Source organism: Heptranchias perlo, chromosome 12, assembly GCF_035084215.1.
Source record: "Heptranchias perlo isolate sHepPer1 chromosome 12, sHepPer1.hap1, whole genome shotgun sequence".
Lineage (NCBI taxonomy): Eukaryota > Metazoa > Chordata > Chondrichthyes > Hexanchiformes > Hexanchidae > Heptranchias > Heptranchias perlo.
This window is the reverse complement of record NC_090336.1, coordinates 3,723,273-3,744,320: the sequence shown is the minus strand read 5'-3', so window position 1 is coordinate 3,744,320 and position 21,048 is coordinate 3,723,273. Positions and strand designations below refer to the sequence as shown.

Here is a 21,048-nt window from a genome sequence, read left to right as displayed (position 1 = left end):
TTCTTTTCCGTAACTACTCTACATTTGATGACATTGTGATCACTGTTCCCCAAATGCTCCTCCACTGAAACATGCTCCACTTGCCCCACATCATTCCCCAGAACTAGATCCTGCACTGCTTCTTTCCTCATTGGGCTAGAAACATACTGATCAAAAAAGTTATTTTCTATACATTTCAGGAATTCCTCCCCCTCTTTGTCCTTTATACTGTTACTATCCCAGTCTATTTAAGGTTATTGAACTCCCCCATTATCACTACTCTGCAGTTCTTGCATTTTTCTGCAATTTGCCTGCAAATTTGTTCCTCTATCTCCTTCCCACTATTTGGTAGACTATAGTATACAACCAGTAGTGTAATCGCTCCTCTATTATTCCTAATTCTAACCAAATAGATTCTGTCTTTGACCGCTCAACTACATCATCCCTTTCCAGTGCTATAACAATCTCTTTATTCAATACTGCCACACCCCTCCTTTTTCTCCTTCCCAACTTTCCTGAACACCCTATAGCCAGGAATATTAAGTTCCCAATCCTCCCCTTCTTTGAGTCAGGAGTCACTGTATCACAGTCCCATGTGGCTACTTGTGCCTGCAACTCACCAACCTTATTTACCATGCTCCATGCATTTACGTACATGCACTCCAAACCAATCTTAGACTGCCTCGCATTTACCCCCTGTCTGTCTCTCCTAGTCTTCTGTGCACCTTGTTTCTCCTCTTTAATGCTACATCCTGGTGCCCATCCCCTTATCAAATCCTCTGGTGGCTGACTCAGGATTTGTATTGCTGGGGGACTGGAGAACCTTAGGGGCCTGACCTCTCAGCTGTGGATGGTGAATAACCCTGAGAGGTGAGGGTCTGGGTGGAAAATACTGGCATTAGATACCCTCCCAAACCTAAAATTGAATGAAAGCAGAATATTACTCACGACAAACTTCAGGGTTCCTCCAGGAAATGCACACCCCGACCATACTGCAGGCCAAAGAGTAGGCAGCTACAGCTGTGCAAAAACATTCACAATCCCCACCAGTGTCACAGGCACATGCATCACGTACACAAGCCTCATAATATGGGGCTGGGTTGACCTGAAAAATAAACATGAAAAAGTTTGGGACCTCATATGAAAAAATACTTAGATGGATATCTTGATAGATATGAAGCAGTCCTGCAATTTTCTTTTTTTTTTATTATTCGTTCACGGGATGTGGGCGTCGCTGGCAAGGCCGGCATTTATTGCCCATCCCTAATTGCCCTCGAGAAGGTGGTGGTGAGCCGCCTTCTTGAACCGCTGCAGTCCGTGTGGTGACGGTTCTCCCACAATGCTGTTAGGAAGGGAGTTCCAGGATTTTGACCCAGCGACAATGAAGGAACGGCGATATATTTCCAAGTCGGGATGATGTGTGACTTGGAGGGGAACGTGCAGGTGGTGTTGTTCCCATGCGCCTGCTGCCCTTGTCCTTCTAGGTGGTAGAGGTCGCGGGTTTGGGAGGTGCTGTCAAAGAAGCCTTGGCGAGTTGCTGCAGTGCATCCTGTGGATGGTGCACACTGCAGCCACAGTGCGCCGGTGGTGAAGGGAGTGAATGTTTAGGGTGGTGGATGGGGTGCCAATCAAGCGGGCTGCTTTATCTTGGATGGTGTCGAGCTTCTTGAGTGTTGTTGGAGCTGCACTCATCCAGGCAAGTGGAGAGTATTCCATCACACTCCTGACTTGTGCCTTGTAGATGGTGGAAAGGCTTTGGGGAGTCAGGAGATGAGTCACTCGCCGCAGAATACCCAGCCTCTGACCTGCTCTCGTAGCCACAATATTTATATGGCTGGTCCAGTTAAGTTTCTGGTCAATGGTGACCCCCAGGATGTTGATGGTGGGGGATTCGGCGATGGTAATGTTGTTGAATGTCAAGGGGAGGTGGTTAGACTCTCTCTTGTTGGAGATGGTCATTGCCTGGCACTTATCTGGCGCGAATGTTACTTGCCACTTATGAGCCCAAGCCTGGATGTTGTCCAGGTCTTGCTGCATGCAGGCTCGGACTGCTTCATTATCTGAGGGGTTGCGAATGGAACTGAACACTGTGCAGTCATCAGCGAACATCCCCATTTCTGACCTTATGATGGAGGGAAGGTCATTGATGAAGCAGCTGAAGATGGTTGGGCCAAGGACACTGCCCTGAGGAACTCCTGCAGCAATGCCCTGGGGCTGAGATGACTGGCCTCCAACAACCACTACCATCTTCCTTTGTGCCAGGTATGACTCCAGCCACTGGAGAGTTTTCCCCCTGATTCCCATTGACTTCAATTTTACTAGGGCTCCTTGGTGCCACACTCGGTCAAATGCTGCCTTGATGTCAAGGGCAGTCACTCTCACCTCACCTCTGGAATTCAGCTCTTTTGTCCATGTTTGGACCAAGGCTGTAATGAGGTCTGGAGCCGAGTGGTCCTGGCGGAACCCAAACTGAGCATCGGTGAGCAGGTTATTGGTGAGTAAGTGCCGCTTGATAGCACTGTCGACGACACCTTCCATCACTTTGCTGATGATTGAGAGTAGACTGATGGGGCGGTAATTGGCCGGATTGGATTATACATATTACATATTTAACATTATACATATTCGTATGGATACACCTACATAGCTAACATTGTATGTCTTTGAAGAGAAGGAATGAAAATGCTGCAGCTCTTTCCTCAGCTACTCTTGGGCTGTGCTTAGAATTTAAGAAAATATACACTAAGAAAAGGCCATTGCTGGCACTCAGCCTATTCCTTCTAAAAGTCATGTGGGATTTGCAATGGATTTTCTTTATCTTACTCTCTTCTCGCAGACTAGACAACCACAGGTATCCTTCTAGAAGAGAAACATTTCTCCCTGGTGCAATTGATTATAAAAATTTGTTGCTACATATGTGTGCGTATGTGTGTGTGTGCTATTCAATCCAAATTTGTTGGCATCTCGCAGATAGCAAATATCATGTCCTCTGCAGGTTTGAATCATTGGGGTGGATTTTAACTCAGAGCGGGCTTCCGGCGGGAAACCACAGCAGCGATTTATTTCCCGCCCAGCAGAAGCAGCAGGAGGCCGCAGTGATTTTAACTGGGCCTCATTTAAATGCTGCCGGTCCACTTTCCATCTGGAATGGGTGTGAAGAGGGCTCAGAGTGACTGTGGGCAGATGAAGATCAAGCGGCACTTGGCCGCCCGCTGCCTTACAGGTAACTGGTGGGGAAGAGGTTTCAGGATGGTATTGCAGGAGGAAAGTGGGGAGGGGGAGCCTGGGCCTGGGAAAGCCACGACTTTCCCTGTGGGAACCAGATGAGCATTCCTACACCTCCTGGTTCCAGAAAGGAAAGTTTTACACTTAACTGAAAGGCTTCTTATGCCTGCAGACCAACTGCACACCTGCTTCTCCCGAGTAGAAAAGCAACTGCAGTTTCCCCATTGAGTAGGGTTGCCCACTCTAGCTGGAGGCATTTCTGGAGGTGTGATCAAGTGATGTTCTGACCACATGACATCTGATCATGTGATGCCTGATCACTTGACATCTGATGACATGATATCTGATCACATGACTTCTACAAATTGCATTTACCAAATAAAGGCTGGGTCCTTTGTAGTTGAGTATCTTTGCTCATGGTTTTGCGCCAGCAGTTCTTATGCGAAAAGTTTCAAGAAACAGAAGGCCACCCATGAGCAGGCAAAGAGGGGAACCCGGAGATTGGGAATAGGGGAAACCGAGGGCTGTGAAGAGGGGAAATCAAAGGTGGGAGGGAGATTGATTCCACCAGTAACTAATCGTAACTCACTGAAATTGCACTGACAACTAATAGTAATACTGGTAACACTTAAATTCCACTCTTAACCAATGGTAATACAATAACACACTGATAGTAATAGCTGTATTGCCTCATTATCCTACCTGTAACCAGAAGTAATCCTATAACAGACTGATATTCACCCTGAAACCACAGCCAGAAATCCCCTGCACTGCAAGGTACGGTCAGGCTTCCAAGTCAATGCCACTTTTAATGCGCCCCATCTCTCTCCCTATCTCCTTGGACTCTGGTTTGGACTCCGCTTCTGTGTGAAGGTGACAACTCTGAACTGAGAACCTCAGTCAGAGCTGATCTGTACTTGGACTTCACGTGTCAAAACCGGCCAGTACAGACCGACCTGAACCAAACCAAGAGATTGCACAAAGGACAATGGGCTCAGTGTTTGGACACTTCTCACAGGGCACATCGTCCTAAACTCAGCTCAGAACGAACAATTCTAAACCACTCCCTGGGCTCAGTCTCAATAAAGGAGAGTTTTCATAAAATTATAGAAATTACAGCACAGGAGGAGGCCATTTGATCCCCGGTGCTGGCGCTCTCTTCTGTAATCCCATTCCCCCCAGATCCTTTATATTCCTCCTTTACAAATATTTATCCCCATCCCTTTTAAATGAAGTTTTAGTCTCTACCTCAATAGCAATATGTGGTGAAGGATCCCACAGTCTAATAGCCCTCGGTTCAAGGACCTTTCTCCTCCCTTCCTCCGTTGGTTCTTCCAGTGAGAATCTATGGTTTCGGTTCCCTAATTCCCCATTCGCACACCAGTGAAAACAATATTTCACTATTTACCCACAGTAAGGCCCCCAGGTTTCATTTGCTCCTCTCTCAGTGTCGCTTCCACTCACCATAGCTGCTGCTGCTCCTGGCTCTGCAGGAAATGCTGGTCCCCATGCCCACCCCCACCCCATTCTCCCCCCCCATTTGAGTCGCAATCCCCGACCCCCAGTCCGCTACTCACCCCATTCCCCAGTCCCCTTCTGTCCTCGACATCCCATCCTCGGATCCCCCATTCCCCAGTCCATATCTCTCCCCCCAAAGCCCCCATACCTCAGTCTTCATCTCTCTCCCCCCAAGCTCTCATTTCCCAGTCTCCCTCTCTCCCCCTGAGCGGGGAGTCAGAAGGGAGTAAAGTTGAGAGCAGCAAGAGAGGGGAAGACCCAGGGGAAATTTACAATACAAATAGTACAAACAGTTGTTCAAGAACAAGTGAAAGGGAAAAGCGTAGAGCAGCGGAAAGAAAGTGTACTTTAGGCACGACAGATAAAATAAAAACTAGAAGGCGTAAGGCGATTAACCCAGCATCAAAGCTGAAGGTCAGGCTAGGGTGTGTGGCCCAACTAAGAGTTCTATATACAAATGCATGGAGTATAAGGAATAAATTAAATGAACGACAGGTTCAAATTCAAATTGGAGGGTATGACATGATAGCTATTACTGAGACATGGCTGCAGGATGGTCAGGATTGGGAACTAATTATACCAGGTTATAAGTTCTACAGGAGAGATAGGGAAAATCGAAGAGGGGGAGGAGTAGCCTTAATGATTAGAGATGAAATCACTTCAATGATAAAGGGGGATATAACGAGAGGTAAGCAGCCAACAGAGACCTTATGGGTTGAATTGAGAAATAGGAAAGGATCTAAGACTATAGTGGAAGTTGTATATAGGAGCCCTGGTAGTGGCTCTGAAGTGCTAGATTGTATAAATGCAGAGATTAGACAAGCGTGTAAGAAAGGCATAGTGGTCTTAATGGGGGACTTTAACCTTCACATAGATTGGGAAAAGCAGACTAGCAACTGTCAGAAAGGTAGTGAATTTCTTGAGTGTGTCCAGGATAGTTTTCTACAGCAGTATGTCCTAGAGGCAACAAAGGGGCAAGCCATACTAGATTTAGTAATGAGTTATGAACCAGATTTAGTGAACGGCTTAACTGTGCGTGAACATCGATCCAATAGTGATCATAACATGATCGAGTTCAATGTAGTGTTTGAAAGGGAAAAAAGTGAATTAGCTGCTAAGATTCTAGACTTGGGCAAGGCTGACTTCAATGGGATCACCGGCATCTCCACATCAATGGGATGAGACAGAGACTGTCCACAGTAAACTGGGCAAATCTGTTAATGGGTAAAACGACTGATGATCAGTGGGAAATGTTTAAAGAAACATTTAACGTGATACAGAATCGGTTTATACCCCTGAGGGGCAAGAACTCTACTTGCCAAAAAAAACAGCCATGGACAACTAAAGAGGTAAGGGACAGTATAAGACATAAGGAAAGGGCATACAAAAAGGCAAAAAATGGCACAGATCCTGGCGAATGGGAAAGATACAAAGGGTCACAAAACAGATAGTAAGAGCTACAAAAAGAGAGTATGAAAAGAAACTCGCAAGGGATATCAAAACCAATATAAAGAACTTTTATAGTTGTATCAGGAAAAAGAGGGTGGTCAGGAGCAGTGTTGGCCCCTTAAAAGTTGAAAGTGGGGATATTGTCATTGACAATGGGGAAATGGCGGACATGTTGAACAATTACTTTGCGTCAGCATTTACAGTTGAAAAAGAGGATAGCATGCCGGAAATCCCAAGAAAACTAATATTGAATCGGGGACAGGGACTTGATAAAATTAACATAAGTAAAGCAACAGTAATGAAGAAAATATAGCACTAAAGAGTGACAAATCCCCAGGACCAGATGGTTTCCATCCCAGGGTTTTAAAGGAAGTAGGTGAGCACATTGTGGATGCCCTAACTATAATCTTTCAAAGTTCTCTAAATTCAGGAACTGTCCCTCTAGATTGGAAAATTGCACATGTCATTCCGCTTTTTAAGAAAGGAGAGAGAGGGAAACCGGGCAATTATAGACCAGTTAACCTAACATCTGTTGTGGGGAAAATGCTGGAGTCTATAATTAAGGATAGGGTGACTGAACACCTCGAGAATTTTCAGTTAATCAGAGAGAGCCAGCATGGATTTGTGAAAGGTAGGTCGTGCCTGACAAACCTGATTGAATTTTTTGAAGAGGTGACTAAAGTAGTGGACAGGGGAATGTCAATGGATGTTTTTTATATGGACTTCCAGAAGGCATTTGATAAGGTCCCACATAAGAGACTGTTAGCTAAGATAGAAGCCCATGGAATCGAGGGAAAAGTACGGACTTGGTTCGGAAGTTGGCTGAGCGAAAGGCGACAGAGTAGGGATAATGGGAAGGTACTCACATTGGCAGGTAGTGACTAGTGGAGTCCCGCAGGGATCTGTCTTGGGGCCTCAATTATTCACAATATTTATTAACAACTTAGATGAAGGCATAGAAAGTCTCATATCTAAGTTTGCCGATGACACAAACATTTGTGGCATTGTAAGCAGTGTAGATGAAAACAAAAAATTACAAAGCGATATTGATAAATTAGGTGAATGGGCAAAACTGTGGCAAATGGAATTCAATGTAGACAAATGTGAGGGTCATCCACTTTGGATCAAAAAAGGATAGAACAGGGTACTTTCTAAATGGTAAAAAGTTAAAAACAGTGGATGTCCAAAGGGACATCCAAAGGGTTCAGGTACATAGATCATTGAAGTGTCATGAACAGGTGCAGAAAATAATCAATAAGGCAAATGGAATGCTGGCCTTTATATCTAGAGGACTAGAGTACAACGGGGCAGAAGTTATGCTGCAGCTATACAAAACCCTGGTTAGACCGCATCTGGAGTACTGTGAGCAGTTCTAGGCACCGCACCTTCGGAAGGACATATTGGCCTTGGAGGGAGTGCAGCGTAGGTTTACTTGAATGATACCCGGACTTCAAGGGTTAAGTTACGAGGAGAGATTACACAAATTGGGGTTGTATTCTCTGGAGTTCCGAAGGTTAAGGGGTGATCTGATCGAAGTTTATAAGATATTAAGGGGAACAGATAGGGTGGATAGAGAGAAACTATTTCTGCTGGTTGGGGATTTTAGTCTAAAAATTAGAGCCAGACCTTTCAGGAGCGAGATTAGAAAACATTTCTACACACAAAGGGTTGTAGAAGTTTGGAACTCTCTTCTGCAAACGGCAATTGATACTAACTCAATTGCTAAATTTAAATCTGAGATAGACAGCTTTTTGGCAACCAAAGGTATTAAGGGATATGGGCCAAAGGCAGGTATATGGAGTTAGATCACAGATCAGCCATGATCTTATCAAATGGCGGAGCAGGCACGAGGGGCTGAATGGCCTACTCCTGTTCCTATGTTCCTATGTTCCCTCACTCTCGAGCCCCCCCCAATTCCGGACTCCCCAGTCCCCTCCCAACTGCACACAAGCCAATCGCTGCTCTCTGCGGCAGTGGTCGGGTGACATCATTGAACTGGAGGCTTCTCTGAGCAGCAGCTGGTGATGTCATGGGGGCAGCGCTCGGGGGAGGAATCACCGATTTTGGGAGACTTTCGCCTAAAACGGGAAACCCTACCACTGGCTCCTCGTGTAAAACTGCATCAGAAATCTTATTGATGTAATAGAACCCCGATTTGATTTATGAGGCTGCCACCTTCTTTAGCGAACACATCATCTACCTGCAATACCCTGTCGGAATTTGAGCAGGTAAAACCCCCTTTTTTACCTGCCCAGTTCCTACTCGTGCTCATACGTTGTGCTTCTTCTTCATTCCTTCAGGAACATACTATATAGTATTACTTACAAGGTCAATTGGACTTTCATCGCTTAAAGAGGAATGAATGTCTTTGGGAGTACTTTTCATATAAAAGATTTTCCTTTTCATAATGGAAAAGCAACTCATCTTAATTTACTTTAGCTTTCTGAAATTGTTCATTTTCTTATCACCATAGAGTCTCTCACGGTTTCATTGATAAGGGTGGGAAGGAGAAGTAACTTAAATTTACTAACCTGAGGGCCTCTCTAGAATCGCCTGACCCTGGGAAGCCACATTATAGTTTAAGGTAGCACCTTCCACTGTTTGCAATGGAGCTGCCCCAGGATGCTCCCTATAATTAATGCAATGGTTACACTCGGAGGGTTTGCTGCTGACAGGAAAACTGACTGAGAGTACTTTGAACAAAAAAGTAGTCTCCCATATTTTCCTTCAGCCAAAGAATATTGGGCAGGAATTTGCTGGAGCAGGGCATGCTGAAGTGTGCCCATATAGTGAGACTTTTTCCTGCACACTTCAGCTCAAAAATATTTTGCCCTGTAAGTTGCTGGAAGTGCGAGCCGATAACGACGCGGCGAGGGCAACAAGGCATTTGGGACCTTGGTAAACAACGGGACCTACAGCATATCTCCTTAACCAATTAGATTTAAGGACTTTTTTTTTATTTGTTCACGGGATGTGGGCGTCACTGGCGAGGCCAGCATTTATTGCCCATCCCTAATTGCCCTTGAGAAGGTGGTGGTGAGCCGCCTTCTTGAACCGCTGCAGTCCGTGTGGTGACGGTTCTCCCACAGTGCTGTTAGGAAGGGAGTTCCAGGATTTTGACCCAGCGACAATGAAGGACTGAGAAATAATCAGAGGAAGGACTGAGAAGGCGGGTGAATTAGAGTGGGTGAATTCAATGTCAAATCATGTACGGAACGGAAGGAGAAATGAAGAGGGAAAGAAAGATTGAATTAAGAGAGAGAGAAAAAAGAGATAGAAAGGAAAAGTAAGAAAAAAAATTAAATTTAAAATTTGACATTTTTAAAATCTCCAACAACAAGATTCCACGCTTTTAATTATTCACTTTCTGCGCCTGAAAAGTTGATTAGCAGTCATTAACAATTATCATGTTATTAAAACGATACTTATGCTATTAATTATTGGACTTAGCTTTCTGTGGCGAATTTAATGGACAATTAATGTGCAAATACAGCAATTTTATGAAACTCACGGGGTGGTTAAAGGCAAGATGCCGTTATCGTGAAGCTAATGGCGGAGCGGCGCAAATTGTCCAGCAACTTGTGGCAATTTGTAATTCACGGGAGATCTCTTCCTCGTCACAAGTTGCTGGCCGATTTGCACATTAATAGCAGCATGTGTCATTCACGTGCCATTATTTTTTCAGCAAATTCCAGCCCATTAATTTCTATTCGAATACTTATGAAAATATGAAGTTTCCACGATGCTCAAAATTCCTCAAATTCTTTCAGACTCCTGGGAAGACTGAAAATACAAAACAATGAGCATCCAGAAATTTCATTTCAGCAAACTCCAATGGAAAGGGGGCTGAAGAAAATCTCATGAATTCTAAATATGGACAAATCAAATTCCTCCAAGCCACAAGTGTTATCAAGGAGAATTTGCTGCATTGTTGTGACATAAATGGAAAAAGGATTCTGGGATTTCCAAAAGAAACATTCTCATTTTTACTTCTTAGTTGTCACTGGAAAGTTAAGGAGATTTTGTCCCTCTGCATTGAAAAACATTTTGCTCTTGGCAGTTGTTGGAAGTTTTCTGGTGGTGCTTTTGCTTCTGCACACAGGAAGATGGAAACCATTGTTGCTCATGTACACAATTGTTTGAAGATTATTTGTATACTGTGGTGAAAAGACACATGAAACACTTGGGTGCACAATGCTGTACCTGAGAATTACAAGCTTGGAATGGCTCACTCTTGATGATGCTACACTGTTTCTGAGCCCACGCATCTCGATGAACGTTAATTGAGCAAGGGTCTTTGCCTTTCTTTACATTTGGACAGGTAGGAGACATCTTCCAGCTGTTTCCAAACTCCTCCATGTTTACAACCACCAACTGGCTTTTTGTGGTAAAATCATTGTGTACATTGCCATCATAATTGCCACACAATCCACAGATGGTACCCTGTAATAACCAATAAAGGTGCCAATTATTAGACTGAAAATATGGAAAGTTATTAGACTTGCTTTCTTTCTCTCTTTCTAAATGTTTAATTTAAAGGCGTTTTCAGAAGAAATAACTTGGTAGCGATGGGGGAGAATAGAACTGTGTGCCATATCATTCCAAAGACGTCACGCACAAGTGATGCAGTGATTTATGTCAGTGCATCATCCATTTACAAGCAAATCGGAAGAAGTTTGCTTATCCCTTTTTTAGAAAAGCAATGTCCCTTTCGCAGATCCGTGAAAATGGTTACACTTTGGAACTGCTTGTGATTTTTCTGTGATAAAAACTTGTTTTAATAGAAGTGATTAGTGTTTTGAGCTCCATATTCTCTTTTCGGCTTGTAGTATTTTCTTCACGCTCAGGATATGGGATTCGCAGGCAAGGCTGGCATTTATAGCCCATCCCGAGTTGCCCTGAGAAGGTGATGGTTGGCCTTCTTCTTGAGCCGCTGCAGTCCATGTGGGGAAGGCGCTCCCACAATGCTGTTAGGTAGGGAGTTACAGGATTTTGGCTTAGCGACCTTCGCAGGAAATGCGCGATATTTCCAAGTCAGGATGGTGTGTGACTTGGAGGGAAACATGGAAGTGATGGTGTTCCCATGCACCTGTTGCCCTTATCCTTCTAGATGGTGGAGTCATGGGTTTGGGAGGTGCTGCTGAAGAAGCCTTGGCCACTTGCTGCAGAGCATCCTTTAGATAGAACACAATGCAGCCACAGTACGCTTGTGATGGAGGGGCTGGCTGTTTAGACGAGTGGATAAGGTGCCAACCAAGCGGGCTGCTTTGTCCTGGATGGTGTTTAGCTTCTTGAGTGTTGTTGTAACCCATCCAGGCAAGTGGAGAGTATTCCATCACACTCCTGACTTGTGCCTTCTGGATGGTGGAGAGGCTTTGGGGAATCAGGAGGTGAGCCACCCACCACAGAATACCCAGCCTCTGACCTACTCTAGTGGCCACAGCATTTATATAGCTGGTCGAGTTGAGTGTCTGGTCAATGATAACCCCATGAATGTTGATGGTGGGGGACACGGTTATGGTATTGAATGTCAAGGGGAGATGATTAGGCTCTCTCTCGTTGGAGATGGTCATTGTTTGGCAGTTGTGTTGCACCAATGTTACCTGCCACTGATCAACCCAAAGCAGTCGATGATCAAGAGGATTGGCTATACCCATCAGTATTTATTTGTGTTGGACCTTCAGTGTGTTAAAGATGTGCAACAAATATCTTTACTGTTCAAGTAAGCTGTTGAAATGATGCTGTAATGAATGGAGACTCAGCAATGGTCACTCATTTATAATAAATGTTATCTTATTCACCATTTTTATTCTCTTGAACAAGATGGCAAAACATTAATTATTTCCATACTGAGTACTGACCGAGAACTTCTCAAAGGAGTAGTAACACAAATTTGAACCTAAGATTATTAATATTGATCTATAGTGGTGATTATATCAAACTTAAATCCTCCAAAGATCTGAATTTAATTTTTCATTGGTTTATTTATTCCCCAGTGCATATCATTCTCTGTCCAATTGTCAGGCAGGATGCTTGCTCCTACAATTTTTGCTATTGGCGCATTCCAACCAGGGTTAAGATTTTTTCCAGGAATGGTGCATTCGTGTAGAGTGACTTGCTGAGTTTTTTACATTACTTCGAGAAAGTTCCAAAACCACTCCCTGGATGGTAGTCTGTGATTGCAAGCTCAGGCACTGAAAATTGTAACTGGAAGCCACATTCTAACACACAGAGGCGGAGTGCGTTAGATTGCCCCTGCATTCTGCCAACACAACAACTGTCACTGCACCTCAAAGTAATTCAATGTACGTTAAGGGGTTTGAGATGTTTCTGTGAGGCTTGATAAGGGCCATTGTAAATGCAAGACTTTCTTGTTCAATAGATTTTAAATTTCTGTCAATGTACAGAACATCCTTGGTAATAACAACAAGGTTCAGGAATAAGCACTTACCTTAAAGGAGTGACTGAGTTTGATAGTCAAGCTTGTTTTCTTGTCCCACATCAATACCAGTCCATTTTTAGCTTCAATTACAAGGTAAATGCCAAGATGACGCACTTCATAAGGTATGTATATACTGCTACCAAACTTCACCACTTCATACTTTCCATCTGAGAGTTTTATTTCAGAGTTCTGGGGGTTTTTAAATAATCATATTAGTCAAATACCATATAAAATAGTCACATATATATTGCACCAGGAACTGTCCTGTATCTGTTGGGGCGGATCTTGCTGGAAAAATAACAGTGTGTTAATGATGCACATCGTTATTCATGTGCAAATTGTCCAGCATGTTCAGAGAGTTACGTGATGTGCCGTGAGTTGCTAATCTCCAGAACTTGCTGGTCGATTCGCACAAACGGCATCTCACCCTTAGCCACCATGTTATTTTTAGGAACTTGATGGATTTGTAAAATAAACGCCCATTAAACTTGCAACAGGAAGTTAAGTCTGATAATTAACAGTGTAAGTATCTTTTTAAAGACGTGATAATTGTTAATGCAATACCAATCAACCTCTCTGGCCCAGAAATGTCTTGTGGGGAAAATGCTGGAGTCTTTAATTAAGAATAGGGTGACTGAACACCTCGAGAATTTTCAGTTAATCAGAGAGAGCCAGCATGGATTTGTGAAAGGTAGGTCGTGCCTGACAAACCTGATTGAATTTTTTGAAGAGGTGACTAAAGTAGTGGACAGGGGAATGTCAATGGATGTTTTTTATATGGACTTCCAGAAGGCATTTGATAAGGTCCCACATAAGAGACTGTTAGCTAAGATAGAAGCCCATGGAATCGAGGGAAAAGTACGGACTTGGTTCGGAAGTTGGCTGAGCGAAAGGCGACAGAGAGTAGGGATAATGGGAAGGTACTCACATTGGCAGGTAGTGACTAGTGGAGTCCCGCAGGGATCTGTCTGGGGCCTCAATTATTCACAATATTTATTAACGACTTAGATGAAGGCATAGAAAGTCTCATATCTAAGTTTGCCGATGACACAAAGATTGGTGGCATTGTAAGCAGTGTAGATGAAAACATAAAATTACAAAGCGATATTGATAAATTAGGTGAATGGGCAAAACTGTGGCAAATGGAATTCAATGTAGACAAATGTGAGGTCATCCACTTTGGATCAAAAAAGGACAGAACAGGGTACTTTCTAAATGGTAAAAAGTTAAAAACAGTGAATGTCCAAAGGGACTTAGGGGTTCAGGTGCATAGATCATTGAAGTGTCATGAACAGGTGCAGAAAATAATCAATAAGGCAAATGGAATGCTGGCTTTTATATCTAGAGGACGAGAGTACAAGGGGGCAGAAGTTATGCTGCAGCTATATAAAACCCTGGTTAGACCGCACCTGGAGTACTGTGAGCAGTTCTGGGCACCGCACCTTCGGAAGGACATACTGGCCTTGGAGGGAGTGCAGCGTAGGTTCACTGGAATGATACCCGGACTTCAAGGGTTAAGTTACGAGGAGAGATTACACAAATTGGGGTTGTATTCTCTGGAGTTTAGAAGGTTAAGGGGTGATCTGATCGAAGTTTATAAGATATTAAGGGGAACAGATAGGGTGGATAGAGAGAAACTATTTCCGCTGGTTCGGGATTTTAGGAGTAGGGGGCACAGTCTAAAAATTAGAGCCAGACCTTTCAGGAGTGAGATTAGAAAACATTTCTACACACAAAGGGTGGTAGAAGTTTGGAACTCTCTTCCGCAAACGACAATTGATGCTAACTCAATTGCAAAATTTAAATCTGAGATAGATAGCTTTTCGGCAACCAAAGGTATTAAGGGATATGGGCCAAAGGCAGGTATATGGAGTTAGATCACAGATCAGCCATGATCTTATCAAATGGCGGAGCAGGCACGAGGGGCTGAATGGCCTACTCCTGTTCCTATGTTCCTAGAAATGGAACAATTGAAACTGTTGAGTCTCATTCCTTCAGGTAGTAAATTGTTCTGAGAGATTTAAAACATATCAAATTTAAAATTTTAAACTTATTTTCTTATTTTTCCTTTCTGTCTCTTTTTTCTCTCTCTCTTAATCCAATTTTTCTTTCCCTCTTTCTTTCACTTTATGTACCTGATTTGACTCCAATTCACCCTTCTTAGTCGTTCCTCTGTTTCTTTCTCAATCCTTAAGTCTCATTGGTTAAGGAGATATACTGTTGGTCCCACCATTCACTAAGGTCCCAGACGCCCCGTTGCCCTCAACATGCCATTATCAGCTCGCACTTCCAGCAAGCTATGGTGCAAAAATTTTTTACGCTGACGGGTGCAGAAAGAAGTCTAACTAACAGGACATGTTGCGAGTTGCCTCACTCCAGCAAGATCCGGCCCAGTGAATATGCTCTTTGCCGGAATTTGGCCATTGTTACCATTCTGATATCACATTACGTGGAAAATTAAAAAGGAACAATTATATAAAAATTAGCTTGTGTCTAACAAAAATATTCATGCCCAGTAGAACAATTTCACTGATTGTAAAATGTAAATCACTGGGTCCTTTCACTTGCATGGAACAAGGCGACGGTGACCCTGATTGCATCTTATCCTCTGTTCACTTACCCCCAAGAAGATTTTGATTGATTTGGAACATGTTGTTCCAGTGGTTCCACAAGGGATGTTTTCAGTGATTACTCTGAAGGTGCCAATGGAAGGGTTATTTCCACAATAATCCTGAAACAATCATGAATAAAAACAGAATTAAAGACTAACAGCTTCACACAATACGTGATTTTAAGGCTATAGATGTGTCACAAAAGAAACTTACTTAGTCCTAAACATTTTAAATTTGAAGCATAAAACTAATCATAAACTGATCGATTTAGCATCATTGCACTGTTGAATGAATCAGTTCATTATTGTTGTTACTGATTTAGGCTTCAAATTTTATTGTATAATGTCATTCTTTTTGTTTTAATTAAAGAAAAATAATAATTACAAATAAACATGAAAGGAAATGCATATTTGTCCAACAATACCTGTGCAACAATATATTCACAGTCCCCATTAAAATTGTAGCGTTTCCCATCAAAAGTGAAGTAATGCCCATCTCCGTAGATCATACATGTCCCATGACATTGTTGTTTTGTGCAGGTCCACAATCTGTTGTTACATTCACTGAGAAAATGAAATAAGATGGACATTAACCAGGATAGATTCGCATTGAGGTTCCACAGTTGCATCTTGCAGTTGACATTAACAGAAAATCAAGAGTGAATGCTTGCTACGTACCATGTGTTGCAGTCCACTTGGACAATGTCCCCAGATTGGTAATGGACGCCATTGTGTGCACATGGGCACTGATTTATGGGAATACAGCCACCGCTTTCATCAGAGACTAAGCCTTCAGGACACACACATCCAGAGACACAATCTGTGGCATACTGTGGAGAAAAAAAATTAAAAATGGAATTTAAAATTTGATGTCTATACTTAATGAATTGTGCTTGGCTCTTTCATTAAATAACCATCAGCAGAGCTAGATAGTAGATGCTGAAATGCTGCACTGTCAGCATGGCCCTAATTATGATGGTACTGAACCTGATGGGAGAGTTGCCATATCTTTGAATGTGGCAGGACAAGTTGATAAGGCTATTAAAAAGTATATGGATCCCAACTCCAACCCGCCCACTTCCGGGTTCCCCACTGACGCGCTGGCGTGTGCGCGCAGCCCCTGCTGGTGGGAATCCCGCAGGCAATTAAAGCCAGCGGGGTTCCACTTGAAGCTATTTATTTTGCTTGTTCAGGTCATTAACTGACCTGATTAAGGGATTATGTGAGGAGGGGTGGGATTTTATAGCAAACTGGGACTGTTTCCGATACTGGGGGAAACATTCCCAGTTCAAATGGACCTGTTGCAGCCATCAGCCTGTGGCAGCTGCAAAGGTCCATTTGACAGGTGGTGGGGGGAGACCCTCACTCATTGCAGGAGGCCACTCTGTCACTTGGGACAAAGTTTGGCCTCCACCACCCTCCTCCTGACAATCAAAGTCACCAACTTGCACACTTACCCCGGGGTCCAGACACATGTACCTACCTTGCGGACCCCCTCAGATGTACATCTTCCGGATGGGGGCCGCCGTAGCTGCAGTCATGACCTCCTCGGAGGGCGAACAGCATTACCAGCCTCACCATCCACGCCGTCGACCTCTGACACGTGGAGCTCCACAACAGCGTGCTGTGGCACATCCACCTGTACAGCAGGAGGGAGGGCGACTGCAGAGAGAGATGCGTCGCAGAGTGCACTACCCTCACCACAGGGTCCACAGACCGAGGCTCAGCTTCCTGGACCTCTCTGAGCAGCAGTGCACACGGAGGCTCAGAGTCACTCGACATGTAGTCGTGGACATCTGCAGCCTCCTTCATGCCAAGCTGCTCCCGGCTGGCCCGAGCACCATCTTCTTACCTGTCGCTGTCAAAGTCACCACTGCCCTCAACAACTTCTCCTCTGCATCCTTCCAGGGTGCCACCGGGGACATCGCCGACGTCTCTCAGCCGTCTGCACAAAAGAGCCCTGCAAATACTCCTACACCCACTCTGCAGTGACACAATGGGTGGCATCAGTTGTGGGTCTTCATAGTGATCCTAGGAAAGGGCATTATTGCACAAACCAGACAAGATTCGCAAAGACATGGCAGTAGTGGTGCCAATATAATATGTAATGTGAGTTGGTCAGAAATTCAATGTAAGTAACAACCATGACAAACCCTCAAACACCCTTGTGCATCCCCTTCATGCTCACGACACGTTTGCCTTACGCTGCCTACTGCACATATCTGATGCATGCCCTGTGGCTGCAGCACAGGTCGTGGCAGGTTGAGTGAGGCTGACCGTGAAAGAGATGCACGAGAGGGTGAGTATGAGATAGAGCCATGAGATTGCATGAGGATTGGGTTGAGTGGTAGTGGCGGGATGAGTACTGGCGAGGTGAGTAAGTGCAGGTAAGATGAGGATGCGGTTTGAGTGGGTATGAGGGGTGATGTGACAGAGTAGTATTGGTAGTGCAGAAGGAGGTGTGGGGTGGGGGCGGTGATGTGGCAGATGGAGTGTAGGGGAATGAGTGAGTGTACTCACTTTGGCGGCTGACCTACTGACGTCATTGGAGCACCTCCTGCACTGTATGCAGGTGGGCGATATGTTGGTGGTGCAGGTGACCTCCTCTGCCACCTCGGGCCAGGCCTTCTTGGTGGCAGAGGCAGGCCGCTTCCTCCCGCCCGCCGGGGGGAAGGTCTCTGTCCTCCCCCTCCTCCTCATCCCACGAATTGATACCTCGAGTGAGGCATCATTAAACTGGGGGCAGCCTTCCCCCTGGGCTGCTCCATGCTGTAATTGTTTCTATTTGTTGCAGCATCTGTCAGTGGAGGACTGCCCCTTTAAATAGAGCTCCTCCAGCTGACAGATCTTACTGCGCATGCGCAGCCCGCCCGACGCGCAGATCAGCAGTGGGGAACCCGGAAGAACAGGTAAGTGGATCTAATTGGGCTGCGATCGCGCGGGTGGCAGACTGATTTCGCCGGGCGCGTTGATAGCCCCCCCACCGAGAACCCGCAGCCCTGGTAACATCGGGCCCATAGAGTACAAAAGAAAGGAAGTTATGCTAACCTTTATAAATCACTGGTAGGCCTCAGCTGGAGTATTTTGTCCAATTCTGGGAGCCACACTTTAGGAAAGATGTCAAGGCCTTCGAGAGAATGATGAAGTGTTTTGATGGAGTAAATAAGGAGAAACTGTTTCCACTGGCAAGAGGGTTGGTAACCAGAGGACACAGATTTAAGATCATTCGCAAAAGAACTAGAGAGGAGATGAGGATAATTTTTTTTATGCGGTACATTTTTTATGATCTGGAATGCACTGCTGAAAGGATGGTGAAAGCAGATTCATGCGTAACTTTGAAAAGGGAATTGGATATATACTTGAAAAGGAAAAAATTGCAGAGCTACGGGGTAAGAATGTGACTAACTGAATTGCTCTTTCAAAGATTCGGCACAGGCATGATGAGCTGAATGGCCTCCTTCTGTTCTGTACGATTTTATGATTCTATGATTATATCTCATCACAAATGGTTCCCTTATGAATGTACATTTTTAAATCCCATAATATCTGATGATGTGATGTGCAATTTCTAAATGTTGTTTGGTATTTTTTTTTGTCTTATGCCACGGATGTCATTCCTGGCACATAGAATTTTGTGCATGAAATTCAGTATTAAGCACCCTCAGATTAGGTTTAGCACAGGTTAGAATCAGATTGTTTCCCCTCCCTCAACACTGACCATCAAGCACTTCATCAGGAACAGTTCCATTCACTCTGAGTTATGGCTTTCTCTACACAGGCAGGAGACAGGACAACACTCCCAAATCTCAGATTGCGGCCTCTAATGTACCAGCATGATATTTCTTTTGGAGTATATTTTCTGAGTGGTATTGTTCCCATAGGAATATTTAATAGACCTGATGGCCTACATCCGAGGGTTCTAGAAGAGGTGGCTGCAGAGATAATGGATACATTGGTTATGATCTTCCAAAATTCTCTAGATTCTGGAATGGTCCCAGTAGATTGGAAGGTAGCAAATGTGACCCCGCTATTCAAGAAGGGAGGGAGAGAGAAAACAGTGAACTACAGGCCAGTTAACCTGACATCGGTCCTCGGGAAAATGCTGGAATCCATTATTAAGGAAGTGGTAATAGGGTACTTAGACAATCATAATATGATCAGGCAGAGTCAACATGGTTTTATGAAAGGGAAATCGTGTTTGACAAATTTATTAGAGGATGTAACTAGCAGGGTATATAAAGGGGAACCAGTGGATGTAGTATATTTGGATTTTCAAAAGGCATTCAATAAGGTGCCACATAAAAGGTTGTTACACAAGGCTCATGGGCTTGGGGGTAATATATTATCATGGGTAGAGGATTGGTTAAAGGACAGAAAACAGAGAGTAGGGATAACTGGTCATTCTCAGGTTGGCAGGCTGTAACTAGTGGGGTGCCGCAAGATTTGGTGCTTAGGCCTCAGCTATTTACAATATACATTAATGACTTAGATGAAGGGACCGAGTGTAATGTATCCAAGGTTGCTGACGCTACAAGCTAGGTGGGAAAGTAAGCTGTGAGGGGGACACAAAGAGTCTGCAAAGGGATATCGACAGGTTAAGTGAGTGGGCAAGAAGGTGGCAGATGGAGTTTAACGTGGGGAAATGTGAGATTATTCACTTTGGAAGGAAGAATAGAAAAACAGAATATTTTTTAAATGGTGAGAAACTATTAAATGTTGGTGTTCAGAGAGACTTGGGTGTCCTCATTCAAGAAACACAAAAAATTAGTATGCAAGTACAGCAGGCAATTAAAAAAGAAAATGGCATGTTGGCCTTTATTGCAAGGGTGTTGGAGTACAAGAGTAAGGAGGTCTTACTACAGTTGTACATGGCATTGGTGAGACCTCACCTGGAGTACTGGGTACAGTTTTGGTCTCCTTATCTAAGGAAGGATATACTTGCCTTAGAGGCGGTGCAACGATCTTCCAAAATTCTCTAGATTCTGGAACGGTCCCAGTAGATTAATTCCTGGGATGAGAGGGTTGTCCTATGAAGAGAGGTTGAGTAGAATGGGCCTATACTCTCTAGAGTTTAGAAGAATGAGAGGTGATCAAATTGAAACATATAAGATTCTGAGGGGGCTTGACAGGATAGATGCTGAGAGATTGTTTCCCCTGGCGAGAGAGTCTAGAACTAGGGGGCATAATTACAGGATATGGGGTCGGCCATTCAAGACTGAGATGAAGAGGAGTTTCTTCACGCAGCAGGTTGTGAATCTTTAGAATTCTCAAGCCCTGAGGGCTGTGGATGCTGAGTCATTGAATATATTCAAGGCTGAGATGCATAGATTTTTGGATGCTAGGGGAATCAGGGATTTGGGTTTCGGGCGGGAAAGTGGAGTTGAAGTAGAAGATCGGCCATGATCTGATTGAATGACGGAGAAGGCTCGAGGGGCCATATGGCCTACTCCTGCTCCTATTTCTTATGTTCTTATGTAATTCTAAATACTTACCAAAAAACAATACACAGAGGAATTTAGTACGAAGTTTAAGTGTCAGTCAGAAAATATTTCCCATCAAAATATCCACTTCTTAAATAAAAAATCAAGGAAATCTGATGCAGATTGTAGGTACTGATACATTGCATCTTACAGTTATGAGCAGAACCATGTACAGCAAACTACACTTTCACAGGTCAAAGCAACTCTGCATGTCAACTCTGCCGGATCCTTGAACCTGCTGATGTTGAGGGACCTGATGATTTACATAGTGTTTTATTTAGATTATTGGTGAGTTTGTACAAATGTCAGGTTTCCACAGCTTTGCTGAGATTCAGAGGCTGCAG

The 21,048-nt window shown here is 44.0% G+C and overlaps 1 protein-coding gene across 1 annotated transcript in view; it reads right to left on the bottom strand.

Moving 5' to 3' along the window:
• The window catches only part of LOC137328121 (mucin-2-like), a 216,875-nt gene that overhangs the window by 129,169 nt on the left and 66,658 nt on the right, over positions 1 to 21,048 (bottom strand). The window contains exons 21-26 of the mRNA XM_067994299.1: positions 15,903 to 16,054; positions 15,650 to 15,788; positions 15,234 to 15,344; positions 12,623 to 12,802; positions 10,375 to 10,614; positions 928 to 1,084 (exon numbers count right to left, since the gene is read on the bottom strand). Coding sequence (XP_067850400.1) covers positions 928 to 1,084; positions 10,375 to 10,614; positions 12,623 to 12,802; positions 15,234 to 15,344; positions 15,650 to 15,788; positions 15,903 to 16,054 — 979 coding nt within the window. The remainder of the gene's footprint in view (positions 1 to 927; positions 1,085 to 10,374; positions 10,615 to 12,622; positions 12,803 to 15,233; positions 15,345 to 15,649; positions 15,789 to 15,902; positions 16,055 to 21,048) is intronic.